Below are 14,071 nucleotides of genomic sequence, written 5' to 3'. Positions count from 1 at the left end.
GCGTGACCTTTTCATTTGTTCATTTTCGTCTCTTTTCAGTCCCGTACGCCATTTTTGCTTTTCTTGTGTCAAAGTTGAGCAAAAAAAAAGTGCTGAACCCATATTCAAATATTTCTTAGTGCCCAGGACGAATTCAGCTGATGTTACGCCGTGGCTAAAGTCAACCACTCCGCGAACTGAGTTTTGTCTCCTAACTGAAGAACCTTTATCTCAGCTATGATGCGGCATAACATTTGAACAAGGCCTATGGCGAACCCGCTTTGACGTCACTAGCGACGTCACAAGTATTTCGAGCAGTACATCACGTCCAACTGTGTATTGAAATAGATGAACAAATTAATGCGTGGAGGCCGTTCCCCTTTGGTTGACTGGTGATTGGCCCCAGCTAGCCAAATTTCATAACTGGCGTTGCGTTAAGTAGTGTTAAACAATTTTACACAGAGTATAGATCTATTCCTATCTGTATTCTGATCACAATTCCTCAAATCATCCTTTACCTTTGTTCTACTTCCTTGGATATGCTTTGCTTTACGTTCCTCTTGAAATCCCAGGTCCCGAAATAAAATAGTGGTCTTGATTGCGCGATGTCATTGGGTGCTCGAGTCATTTACATTTTATGATAACAAGCTTAGGCGTTTTTATTTCTTTTTCACTGTAGTGGCTGTTCTATCCAGCTCCTTGTATTTTATATTATGATTGCTAATTCTCAGATATCTGTGGTCTAGCCTCCAATACTAACGCACAGCCTCTAGGATTATCAATTATTCCCTTCTTTCTAAAATCAATGTCTCTTGCCATGTAGCTATCAAGGGTTGGTTCCTTCTGCATTTTTTCTCCCGCGTCTTTTTACTCTTTCCTTTACAGCCCATGAAGAACAACTCCATCTAGCGGAAAGGTTGTGTAGGAGAGAAGCGACGAGCTACCACCTATCCAAGCGTGGATCGGAAGTGGCTCGTCCCTGCGGCCGATATCCGAAACAAAGGAGGGGGTTAGTGCACGCAATAAAAATTGCCCCAAGTGCAAAAAAAAAAAAAAAAGAAAAGATATTTTGCAGATTTTATCTTTTTTGAACTGAGAGTAACTAAAAATCACGTAAAAAACTTTTTTTTTGCACTTTAGAGTTATGAGTATTGTTCAAAATCCAGCAGCAACATGAAATCGAGCTTTCTAATTTCAACATTGCAATTTTATTTACGATCTCGATGGCATTTATTGTAAACCAACTTTTGTAGCCACCTGAAAACCGGGTGCACATTTCTTCCACCAACCAAATGCACGGTCCATAGAGCGTTACATCTTGAAATTTGCTTCCGTACACACGGGAAAGTTAACTACTCTCTATTCTCCAGAATAAATAATGGCAGCTAACTTCGGTAACGGTACGTACGTCGAATGTGGTATGCGTTTTAGAAGAACCGTTCACTGTTCGCTTTTCTGCGTCCTCATCCGCATTTGTGAAAAGGTCAAGCATTAACTTGTATTAAAACATTTGCAAATCTCTTTTTAAAATAAGGTATTAGGCATAAATATTTAGTGGTGTAAGAATGGGAGATTAATATGGGCACAGAGAAAAGTGTGTAAATAATTTCGTCGCGTATTAAAATTTTTACTTTCAAAAGTTTAAGGGGTGCTTTATAGCCACCCCATTGGGTGGCTTTAACCTATACTTTTTCTGCTGTTTTATTGACAGTTTGAAAGACTTCGCATTCGATGAGCTTTTCGCTTAAAAAATTTTATTTTCCCCACAAAAAAAGTTTGCATGGCTAACTATCACACAACTTGCAGGTTTTTTCGTGGCTAACGCATAAAGCACATTTGTTTTTAATATATTAGGGCCAAATAATGTGCAACATTGCAGTTATGATGTTAATCTTCCCTTATATAAAATCAAACGTCCGCGTGTGGACGTAGCGATCGTTTTATGTACACACCATTTACCCTTTGCGACGTACATGTACTGCCCAAAGTGCACATTGTCAAGCAGGTATCTTTTTATGTCTTGTGGTGTATTCTGTAGTACAAGCAGACCTCGCGTCAAACTTTTCAGTTGACTTGTGCGTTGTTTTTTTTTATTATTTCCGCGCATATCGTTCAGGTCTCTCTCATGTTAGACAAGCATAGCTCCAGATACTCAATGCTAAACACAAAAAAAAAGCTTTATCGACCGAATTTCGCGGTATTGTAATGCATGCTTTTATGATCATGGTCACTGTTATGTCTTAAGAAATTCATCGCCTCATATGTGTTTCTCTGTTTCTCTTTCTCCCTTCGCATTACCCGAAACATAGCCTTCTAAATACTGACGAAGCCTGACAGGTCGCCACGAGAATCGGCCGCCGGAATGAAAAAAAGGTGGAGCGGCATACAGCGGATGAGAATAGAGCCACATGACCGGCGCCCCGCTGCGGTGAGACGCCCAAACAACGCTCTCCCGAGCAAACAAGTGTGTTTTGGTTCCTCGCGCGCCGCTGCGAAAGCTAAGCGTTGACGTCCAAATTCCCCGACAAATGGCTCTTTAATGCTCTGTGCTACCAGATCCTCGGGCTCTAAATCTGCGACCGTCGTCTATGGCTCCGTCGTCGAACTGCCAGGCTTTGTGAGTATAAAGGAGGCTATGCCCGAGCCTAAAGTACAATGTATTAGGTTCTCTGGGAGCAGATGACAGATATTTTTTCCATAGTTGTAAGATAATTATCTGTATGGAATCCTGGCAATTCATGAAGCCGAGCGAAGATTAATAAGGAGTAATTTGCGACGTGATAAAGGGCATAAAGGGCGATCGACAATCAAAAACATGAATGCGAGTGCAAGCGGGTGCGTGAACCATAGCATGTATATCTTTTTGGAATGGAGTGACGTCCCAGATAACGTGTTTCGTTTTCCGCTCACCACAATGAGAGTGGGAAATATTTCAAGATTCGGCGGCCCGGAGCACCCGGATGGGATCGAGTCGTGTATGCGTATAGGGAGGTGGGGCTCTTCACTTCTTGGAAACCATACAAAAATGCAAACGGAGGCTAAGGAACAGTCGGTTTTGTTGTAGGATCATCCTTGATGTACCTAAAAATGCCACCAAAAGGCTTCTTTACCTTCTTCCGCACGTAGTGTCTACACCTGCGCGTTTTTTTTTTCGCCGCAACCAGCGCATCAAACAGCCCTCTTGACTAACCCCCCCCCCCCCCACTCCCCCTCCCCTTTGCCACCACTTCCATTTGATTTCCGTTGGCCATCGCTCGTGACATCACACATATCGTGATTCGTCGCCTGGAGAACCGCCGTGATGTCACTTCATCGGTCGCTACGGCGATCGGTGTACTGGTGTGTCGTCCAAACGCCACCGCGCACTTTCGAACCGTCACGGGCAGTACGTAAAATACCGAGATAACCCAACTAACATCAAGAGCAAATCAGGTGAAAATATGGAGTGGCCTAACTTTCGGTGTACAATAAAGAAAATTTAAAAAAAATTACTATTTTTAGGTCATGTTCCTTTCAAGCTTGTTATGGTGGCGAGGGGCAACGAAGCAAAGTTAACTGTACTTCCCAACTAGCAACGTTCGCTTGTATTCCGCCATAGCTAACTAGCCGCATTTACGCCGAGGTCATCATTGACCCCAATACTACTGCTATTAGGAGTCTGGAGGTATCTTTCGGTGTTTAAAAAAATAGCTAATCAAACCAAAAATAGGGGTGGGCTATCTTTCCGGGGTGGGGCATCTCTCGGAATTTTACGGTAGAAGTGAAACAAAATATTCCTGTTCCGGCCTCTCGCACCCACCCACACCCGCATACTTGTTTCGTTTGGCCAAAATGTATTTTATTACCACATTACGTACCAAATTGGCCAGAATTTTTTTTATATCAAAGCACAAAATTAATCTCTTAAATTTGTATGCTAATTCTAATAATTCAAATCGGCATTCATAACGATAAATATAAAGGCACCACACTTTACTTCACAATAAAACAATCACGGGAAGAAGGTGTGAAAGATTACGTCCTGCAAATGATGCTTTTGACCGCTCTTTTGTTCTTTTCTACTATACACAACCCAAATCATCTCAGATGTATAATACTCAATGCACCCTAATATGTTCTCAGTTTTGCAAGATTCTTGTTATATATAGTGTCTTTAATTTTGTTATGCTTATTTGTGAAATCTACATCTACATTTTTTGTGTGGCGTATATTTATTTGGTGTAACCCTTACAATAATAGTTTTTGAGCGATATAGATAGATTAATATAAAATACTTGACACTCATGTTCCTTTGAGAGTATTTGGATGCAGATTAACGAAGTTTGATATACATTTTGTGTAACTTATCTGCGTTGCTCTCACGAACAGCTTTATAAAGGCCTCAATTCTGCATTATTCACTTCCAATATCTACATTATATTGAAATGGTTCTTGTGGTTCTGCATGACCAAATCGCCGAATCTCGTTGAGTCAGTGAGTGTCTCTTGCTTCTTGAACATCCTTTCCCGCTTATTCTTTCTCGTCTCTTCATGTATCTGGTGTGGAGATTGTTCGATAGTTTCTGTTAAGTTTACTTAAAGCAGTGCTACACAAAGACTACAAAACGTTATTGAATCTTACTGAAACGGTTAGTGTACTTTCAACAGGCACACGCTAAGATTACTTTTATAAATGTCCCATTTATAACTTACCTGCCCGAAGGCCCTCCGCCACCATGGCACAGATAAGCACTGAAGCTAGAAATGCAGACATCTCTTCTGACGCCTCACGTTACCCGAAACTTCTTTTTAAAGACGGGGACTGGCCGTTGCGTAACCACGCTTAGCGTAGTGACGCCAGCTTCCAATTGTTCATAAAGTGGCTCTCGCGAGGGTGTTATTTGTGATTCAACAGGATACGGATGTGTGCAGTGACATTTCCGAAAGCTCGAGAGCGGCTTATAACCTCAGAACTTTCGTGATAATTATTAGCGGACCTTTTTGCGTGACGGAATGTTTTCAGACTTTTTTTGCGTCATTCCTTATTCTTACGTTGGTAGTTTTCGCACTGTAAACACTCTGTTCAGAAGCTCTGCATGAAAGGTCGGGGTGACTCTAGAGGTAAAGAGTCAAACAGATAGGACTTCCAACGATCAAAAGGAATATTAATAAAAAAGTTTTTAATTTCTGTGTTTTTTATAGGTCATGCTGGCACTTGTTGAAAATTTCCTGGTCGCCTTGTGTATGAAATGTACACGGAATAACGCCATTTCTTTGACGCTTGCTGAGATAATTGGTTTCACGCTGAGGCACCACTATGGCTAAATAGACTAAATAATTGACACTTCAGGATAGCTTCACTTTAACCTTATTCGTGCTTAGAAACATTGATGCCAGTTATCATAGTCTTTATCTGAAATCGCAAGAAACGATTTTCCTTCCTCTGGAAATATTAAAGCACTTAGGAAATGTGAAAAATGGTATCGCCTGAGCACTCTGACACTGCATCTAAAACCCAGGAAGTCGCAATTCGGAATCGTAAGAAGCTTCAGTAGACCCTGTCCGAAATCGCTCTTGGCAACAATGAGCCGCTGCCTCGAGGGCGCTCGCAAGTGCAACTGGCCACCATGATCGGGCGAGGCACTGCCCTTATGGGGTACGCGCCTGCGATCGCGAGCATCACTGCCGCAGGTCGTGATTCGCTATCGTGGCACAGGAGCTTGGTTCACGTTTCAAATCGGTATAAACTACGGATACAGTAAATGACAACTACGGCGCCCTCAAGACGGGCGACCAAAACCGAAGGTGCAGTTTAAGTTTCTGACTAATAGTTACGTGCCAGTACGTTCGCAAAAACGACGACTTTGTTTTCGAGGGCTTTGTTTTTGCATCGGCGATTGATTAGGTTTTCGTATTTTAATTGGCGACGCTGTCCACATTGTCGATGGAATCGCTTTCGCGTCTGCGTTCGCAATGCGGTTTACATCGACAATCGAATTGCTTGTCACGCCATCGTTTGCACGATCGCGTTCCATATCGCGTCTTCAGCAGCAGCAATATAGAAAACGATGGCTTCGACGGCAGTGGCAGTCTTTTGAGACGACGTTCTCCCCTCTTAGGTCTTTCAAGAAATATAAAAGCAAATACTCTTGACTTTATTTTCGCGGCCTCCATATTTCACAAAATCGAAGGAGTGTCGGTTGCGTGAATATTTGGCGGGCACAATGTTTTGCGACTTTGGAGGAGTACGCTTGGTATTACTTGCTATAGAGTAATTTATATTCGCGATTTTTTTTCACAATATTTTTGAAGACCCGAACCGCGTGAAAAATATGTCTTCGGGAAATTGAGCTCGTTTACAGTGTACCTTGATCAACTTGTTGCATCAGGAAGTGGCGGCTACTAGCAGCGATCGAGAGGTAGCCAGCCTGACTGAACAGCTTCAGCCTATAGCCTCGTATATTTTGTAACATTATCTTTCGATCTTTGTAATATTATCTATTATCTGGAAACGCGACGCACGTGACCGCTCTCAGCGATAGCGCATAGTTTGGAATTGGCGCCGCTACACTGCACGGCATTGCTAAAAGGGTCTATTCACCTCTCTGTGCACCAACGTCAAAACAAAACACTCAGTTGGGAATCTCGTAATTTAAACGCGAACCGCTCGCGTTAACCGAGACCAAACTAAATACGATAACAGCGCCGACCTTTAGCCGCGAGTCAAAATGTGAATGTTGATATATATAACTACTGCGAAACGGCACTGCGAGATGGCACTACCGCCCCTTGCGCGACTCGATCTGAACCAATACGTGCAACCGTGCAGTTGCCGGAGGGGTAGCTGCTTGAGAAATGGCGGGGCTGCGATCGCCATTAGTTCGGTTCTGAGTACGGATCGGAGTAACTTTTTCAAAGCAGACTTTATGGCAGTTTCCCAACCCAGCTGTTGTAGTAACGTTGTCTTGCACTTAGCATCAAAATGGCAGCGCCCACAATAATGTTGTCGATGTCAGTACTGATAATCTAAGCGTAGCTTTCGTAATATAGTGTTACTGCCATCAAAGTAAATTCAGCTTTATGAAAGAAAGTAAACGTCAAAATAATATTAATTTTCCTCTTCCAATACCTTTACTTTGTTTCTCGCCATGTTCGGTCATGCGTAAGATTTTTTTGAAAATAAACCGTGATTACACACCGTTTTTTTATGACACATTTGAAATTACGACTGGTTCGTAGTTCAGTAAGCATAAATATAAATTCACGCTAACCAATATTTTTGTTCGAAATGTGTTGGCGATACGGCACATTGCTGTGCTGATTGGCTATCATTTATTCTCATATTGAAGTTTTGCATATACTCTTTGAACGTTATTGCTAGTTTCTAAAAAAACAGCTGGTGAATAAAAAACAGTCCACGCTCTGAAGGTGGTTGACCAGCGAAGCTCTGGTATCACCTGCAACGATTGCCCACTGCACTATACAAATGATTGACGAATGAAAAGTGAATGCACTGTACCAACACTTTTTATATACGAAAGGCTAGTGAAATCATTCCCCACGTCGCAAGATAGCGTCGCCACCGTAGCTTGCGCATCAGTAATCTTTAATTCTGAAGGTTTCCAACTGAACGTAGAGGGAAAAAAACCAAGGAGTGGAGAAAAAAAGACACACACTGGTGGACTATCAACCATTTACTGAAATTCTGTTTTTTTTTTTCGTCTACCCTCATGAATTATACCTCAGCTAGCTCCTGGCAGTCAGGAGAAATCTTTACCGAAAACCGTATGCGGTGAGCCCTACGTGCTTTGCATTGTTATCAGAAGTGCCTTATCATCAAGTATGCTTTTCGGATGTTTGTTCACTGCTTATTATTTAAGGAAACGAATGATGTACTGTATTTTGTATGCGTAATTCCAATGAATATATGCACTTTCCGCTTAAATCGCTGACGGTTTTGTTTCTTCCGTGAGGACGCCGACACGACCAAATCTGACTTACAAGTCATATACAGTTTTCGTGTAAACAAAAAAAAAAGGTCAATCGAGTAATAAATACAATGAACTATATAGCAAACGATTGCTTTAACGCTCCCTTCCTTCAGTCGTGTAATTCTGCCTCGACCGTGAAATACTGCTTCGAGATGCCCAAAAAGTTATTATAATACGGGACAAAAGGATAATTTGAAAGACATAGCGTGTAATTAAAGAAAACATAACGGAAATCTCGAGTTCATTAGGATATGATTGGCGATTGGGGTTAGCCATGAAGATGATCAGCTCTAATATTACCGTCTGATAAGGCCGTCCGAGTTTCCTGAAAATTTCATGATCAGGCATTTCTAACGAGCGGTACTGTACTTAGTTTTGCACTAAATCTTACTGTAGCCAACGCTAAAATTTGATGAATACAATCAAGCAATGAGAAAGTGCATCGCCACGGTGTTCGTGGTTTTTGTGCGTTCGCTATCAGCAACTAAACCAAACACGCACTGTGAATGCGGCCTGATCCTCTTCTTATACTGTTCGTGATTGTTTTCACCGAAGATAGCGAACGCAAAAGAAAGAACGAGCGACTGGACGACACACTATTGACGCTGCTTGATTGGCTTTATGTGATTGGTTCGCTCCGGTTGTACTTGGTGTGAAACGGAGTATAAATAGCTAATTTGTATTCATGCGGCGCATTTCTGCTTATCGTTCGCGCAATATAAAATATTCTGCCAAAAAGGAGTGAGGGGCGTGCAGAAGCATAAAACAACAAAAAAAGATACTGTACCAGACCATGAGCGAAATTCGCTTAAAAATATTAATACATTAATGATATTGAAATTTCCCATCATGACCCAATCTGGTGAAGCGTGACCGCTTCACCAGATTGGGTCTTGCGGAGAAGTACCATTCTCTTGCACATGGAAGGCCCTTCGGGGATTCGGTATTTGTCCTCTCAGCGAACTTCACAGGTTACAGCAGTAAAATTTTCTGTTCCTTAGATGCCTTGACGTACTACTCTATCGGGTCGTACTTGCAGGGTGAAGTTCGTCTTGATTTGCCTGACACAAGGGAGTCACTCAAGGTTGACGGAGACGTGAGGATACGCATCTCCCTCTAAACCGCTCTATGAGCTGTCGAGTTGTCAGGAATGTCTTCATGCCAGGGATCCCATATTATGCTGGCACGGCACAAGGCCAGTTCTTTAGCGAAAACAAATGCCACAGTAAGACTTGCTGTAGGCTTGAGTCACTTCAGATCCTCTAGCACAGCATGATCATCTGTGTAGATCACGATATTGTTAGTCTTGCGTTCAGCCTTGTCATAGGTCTTGAGTGTTAGAGTAATTTTGGACTCAGCCCAATCCGTCGTACTTTCTTCCGACCCAGAGCAACGGGCACAGAGAGGTTCTAACTATTTTTACATGAAAGGCGTCGATACAGATCGGAGAAAGCGAACAAGAAAACTCAGGTCGGATTCTTGGAAAATAGTGGGGACGTGAACCAGGAAATTATTGTTGAAAAGAAAGTTAAAGCAGCGGTAAGGGAAATATGTGAAGCGGGGATGCAGACTAAATTGCTTCTGGGGACATATGAGGATATAAGTTGAAGCTTTCTACGTGAAATATCTTTGACGATTTTGGGAGAAGCTTTTTGTTGTTTGAGGCCAGGGCATAGGTGTTGCAAACTAGAAAGTAACAAGTGAAATATCAGGACATAGATCAGTGTATAGAGCACGGAAAGAGAAAAAGGAGACGACTGAACTCGTAATACATTACTCTAAAGTGCTTCAGTATGCTTTTGCTCAAGGTGAAGCCGATGACGTACGCACTGTGAAAAACAGTTTGAGCTCTGAATCTGGCCTGTAATGAAAGCGAATGAGAAGAAGGAGTTTTTTAATGACGTAATACGAACTGATGAAGCAAAATTGTATCGCAACGGACCCGGGAACCTTCACAATGCGCATTGATGGTCACAAAAGAATCCTCATTATTTAAAAGAGCACAACCATCAGGTTCGCTTCTCTGTCAGCGTCTGTTATGGCATCCTCGGCAAAAATACTATTGAAACTTACTTTCGTGAAGGTTGTCGCAGCGGAAAGAAGAGATTGAAAGCCCTTAAGGAATTTGTCGATGACTGCCTTTCGCCTGGAACAGCAACATCTGCGACTGGCGTGGTTTCAGCACAATGGAGCACCTCCGGAGTTTTTGTCTTGCGCAAGAAATTTGCTTTACAACTTTCCAGATCGGAAAATCGGACGTACAGGACCAATCCTTTGACCTCCCTAATCTCCCGGTTTGACACCACTTCCCTTTTGTTCTGAGGAAAGGGGCGTTGGAGGGGGGGGGGGGGGGGGGTCACATAAATGTTAAAGTCTACTTGACCGAACCTTGGAACATTATGTACTTGAAGACAAAAATAATCGATCCTTGCGCACGCATCAGTCCATCAATAATTAAGCGAGCTGTTGGTTTTCTGGAAAAGGCGTTTAATAATTTGCACAGCAGCTGACAGCTGGCATTTCGAGTATTTTCTCCGACTTTGTATTTAAGACAAACGCGATTAATTTATTGAAGGTAAAAGATATATTCTTGGGACAAACAATTAATGCAATAAACCCGTTTTACCCATCTCACTTTTTTATGAGCAATGATTATGCTCCGTTCACTTTTAAGCTGAGGCCAGAAGCTCCGCCTTCAGCGCGACCACTCTGGCTTCCACAGTGCTTTGGTTACATGTACCTGCGCGTTCACACTCGTGTTTGCACGCGCAGAAGACTCGTGCTGAAGGTGGAAGTTCTACTCTCAGCTGAACGGTGGCCGTAGTATAGCTATTAGTTGTCAACAAAAATGCATGAAATCACACGGTTGTACCACCGTGAAGCACGCAAATGGGACGACAGAGATAGATGTTTTGAAATACAGAAAAAACACTGGGCGCATAACACGGATCCTCACATTTTTACAACTCTTTGCTGCGACTAACACCGGAATATGATTCTAAAGGTATTTAACTAGAACGCTACAAGGAGTACAACTGTAGCAATTCCTTGCAACCAGCAGTGACTGCAATAAGCCAGACATGATGTTTCAGCAGTTGACTCTGTTTGTTAGAATGCCATGTTATCGCAACATCTTGCTCGTTACTTTTTCGCTCCGTTCTTATTTTTTTATTTTTTTCGGTGCTCTTATTTTTAATAGTTCCTTTTCATGGTTGTGGACAACCGTCCACTGCATAACAGTAGGTGAATGACGGCTTCTATTCACGATTCACCTCTTCATTAGCCACGGTAAGCACAATTTTGTTTTCTGCCGGATAATACGTGTTGCTATTTCTTGCTGCAAGTTTTATCGAAACAGTCACATGTGTTTATTGTGCAAGTTATTTATTGAACCTCACTCGCACTAATGATTAAAACGTTTTTTTTTTTCAGTCATATTGCACAGCAAAGCAGAGCAACTTGTGAGAGCTGGTAGAATGGCTTATCGCTTTAGTTCGACTGCAATTTGCTCCGACGAGCTGTGACGCAAAATAGTGACGCCAACTTCGTCGTTAAAACGTGACCCTCCGACGTCAAACGAGCGTTGTCCTTCCCTCGGGCATGGCGCGTTTCGTTTTTATATCGCCAGCATTTTCGAACCAATTATTGAGGATAAATAACTCCAACTGCGTGTTCGATCCAGAATTTAAAAAAAAAGGTGGGCTGGCCTCTAACATTGATTACCGTCATTTTTTCTATGTGAATATGCGCCTTAAAACGCCTAATTAAAAAGAGCAATTAGTAAAATCTCGCATACTATTTTTCTTTTAGTTGTATTTTTTTAACATAATGTCCGTCTGGTTGCATAACTCAATTGTACAGATCGGATTCGTGTATCAGTCACGGCGTTTGATCGCACGAAAAATCGTTTTCAATAAAAACAAATAATAACCCTAATACCTTGTATATATCTAGTACTTTATAGGGCTCAACAAACGGAAGCGGAGATCCGCTTTCTTAAAGGAATAAACGCCGGTGATTTTTGTGAATTGGACGTCGAACGCACGACGGCCCACGTGAGTTTTCCTGTGGCCTTTGCCGGTGGCAGCCCGAGTATTTTCACAAATATAATTCAATATACTTTGTTCCGGTTTAGGACTACGCAGAAGGTGACATTTTGAGCGAGGCGAAAGGGTTAACAAATAATGAAGCCGCCTCAAACACGCGTGTGTTGAAAGGTTGAAACATCCTCTTCGTTTCGTTGAAAAGGTTTCACTTCTCATTGTTTTTGAAGAGTTGTACATCATTTGTTATTATGAGCTTGTTTCTTGAAACTAAACTGGAGAAAGCGCCTTTAGCTCTCGGACGATTGGAGTCTAAGGCGTAAGACGAAGTTGTTAATATGGCCGGCTGTTTCATCGTGAGGCTTAGAAGAAAGGGCCAAAAAGGTACGAACACGACAAATTTAAGGAAAAGGTGCACTCACAACTGAACTCAGTAAACTAAGAAAGAAAAAAACGATATTTAAGTACTAAGTCATATGTGTCCAATATAAGCCATGCCTGATATATTCGTTATCATTCGGAGTGAAGTGGACAAATTCGGAGTGAAGTGGATGCACATGCAGTCTCGGGTGGAGAGAGATGTGTTTTTTAGCTTGAATCCGCAATCTACACTGTGATCGGTGCGCTTCATGAGCAGTAAAACTAAAATTTATTTCATAATATAGCTTACAACACGGAAGTTGTTGGGTTGTTCATTTTAGAGCCGCTCTGAACTCCTGAACATTTTAGAGCACAGCTCATAGGGGCCCGTTCCCGGCCTGAGCGGCGTCGCCGTCGCCGTCGGCGTCGCCGTCGACGTAACCAAGGTCATCCCAAGGTCACTTGACCCCCCAAGGTCATCCCAAGGTCACGTGACCCCAAGGTCACGTGACACCCAAGGTCACGTTTCTCCCCAAGGTCGCGTGACCACTCCCCAGGGTCACGTGACCCCCAAGGTCAAGTAACACCCAAAGTCACGTGGCTCCCCAAGTCACCTGACCCCCGGGGTCACGTGACCTCCGATGACGTCATCAGTGACGTCACTGATGACGTCATCGGCATCCGCATCGCCATCGTCATCATCACTGATGACGTCACTGGCATCCGCATCGTCATTGTCATCATCACTGACAACGTCATCAGTGACGTCATTGATGACGTCACCGGCATCCGCATTGTCATCGTCATCACCACTGATGACGTCACCGGCATCCGCATGTCATCGTCATCATCACTGATGACGTCATCAATGACGTCACTGATGACGTCACCGGCATCCGCATCGTCATAATCATCATCACTGATGATGTCACCGGCATCCGCATGTCATCGTCATCATCGCTGATGACGTCATCAGTGACGTCACTGATGACGTCACTGGCATCCGCATCGTCATCGTCATCATCACTGATGATGTCACCGGCATCCGCATCGTCATCGTCATCATCGCTGATGACGTCATCAGTGACGTCACTGATGACGTCAACGGCTTCCGCATCGTCATCGTCATCATCACTGATGATGTCACCGGCATCCGCATCGTCAATGTCATCATCACTGATGACGTCATCAGTGACGTCACTGATGACGTCATCGGCATCCGCATCGTCATCGTTAATGATGACGTCATCGGCATCGGCATCGTCACGTGACCCCCCTAGGTCACGTGACCCCCACCCTAGGTCATTTGAACCCCCCAGTACCCTTCCCTCCTCTTCCTCAAGAGCTTCGCTCTAATTCGGCGTTACAGGGAGTTGTAAACGGCTTTCTCTTTTTTTGTACGTTTTCAGTAAACTATCTTAGTTCTTTCCCTTCGCCTTTTCTTACAAAGAGTTTCAGCGTCTTTTTCCGGCTAAGGTTTTTCACTGAACAAAATCTGGGTCAATATGTGCTTAACTGCTTGTTGCCGTACAATGTCCTTGAACATGCACCAGTGCATCATGTCATATCTTTAATTCACCGAAAAAGGTAAACCAATTTTAGTATGTAGTGTTGACCGTTTCTCCGTTAACAATGATGTCGTCGAGGTAGCGTTTCAGGCTTAGTGGACCTGGCGTAAATTTCCAAAGGTCCTCTAGAAAATGAAAAACTCAGATGACAT

The 14,071-nt window shown here is 43.0% G+C and overlaps 1 protein-coding gene across 1 annotated transcript in view; it reads right to left on the bottom strand.

Annotated features, from left to right (window-relative positions):
- Window positions 1–4,731, bottom strand: part of LOC115319632 (A disintegrin and metalloproteinase with thrombospondin motifs adt-1-like) — a 45,753-nt gene extending 41,022 nt beyond the window's left edge. Inside the window, exon 1 of the mRNA XM_029979677.2 lies at window positions 4,671–4,731. Coding sequence (XP_029835537.2) covers window positions 4,671–4,731 — 61 coding nt within the window. The remainder of the gene's footprint in view (window positions 1–4,670) is intronic.
- Window positions 4,732–14,071: the final 9,340 nt, after the last annotated feature.

Source organism: Ixodes scapularis, unplaced genomic scaffold (genome assembly GCF_016920785.2).
Source record: "Ixodes scapularis isolate PalLabHiFi unplaced genomic scaffold, ASM1692078v2 PGA_scaffold4__175_contigs__length_147842914, whole genome shotgun sequence".
NCBI classification, from domain to species: Eukaryota; Metazoa; Arthropoda; class Arachnida; order Ixodida; family Ixodidae; genus Ixodes; species Ixodes scapularis.
This window is presented reverse-complemented; position numbering and strand designations above follow the sequence as displayed.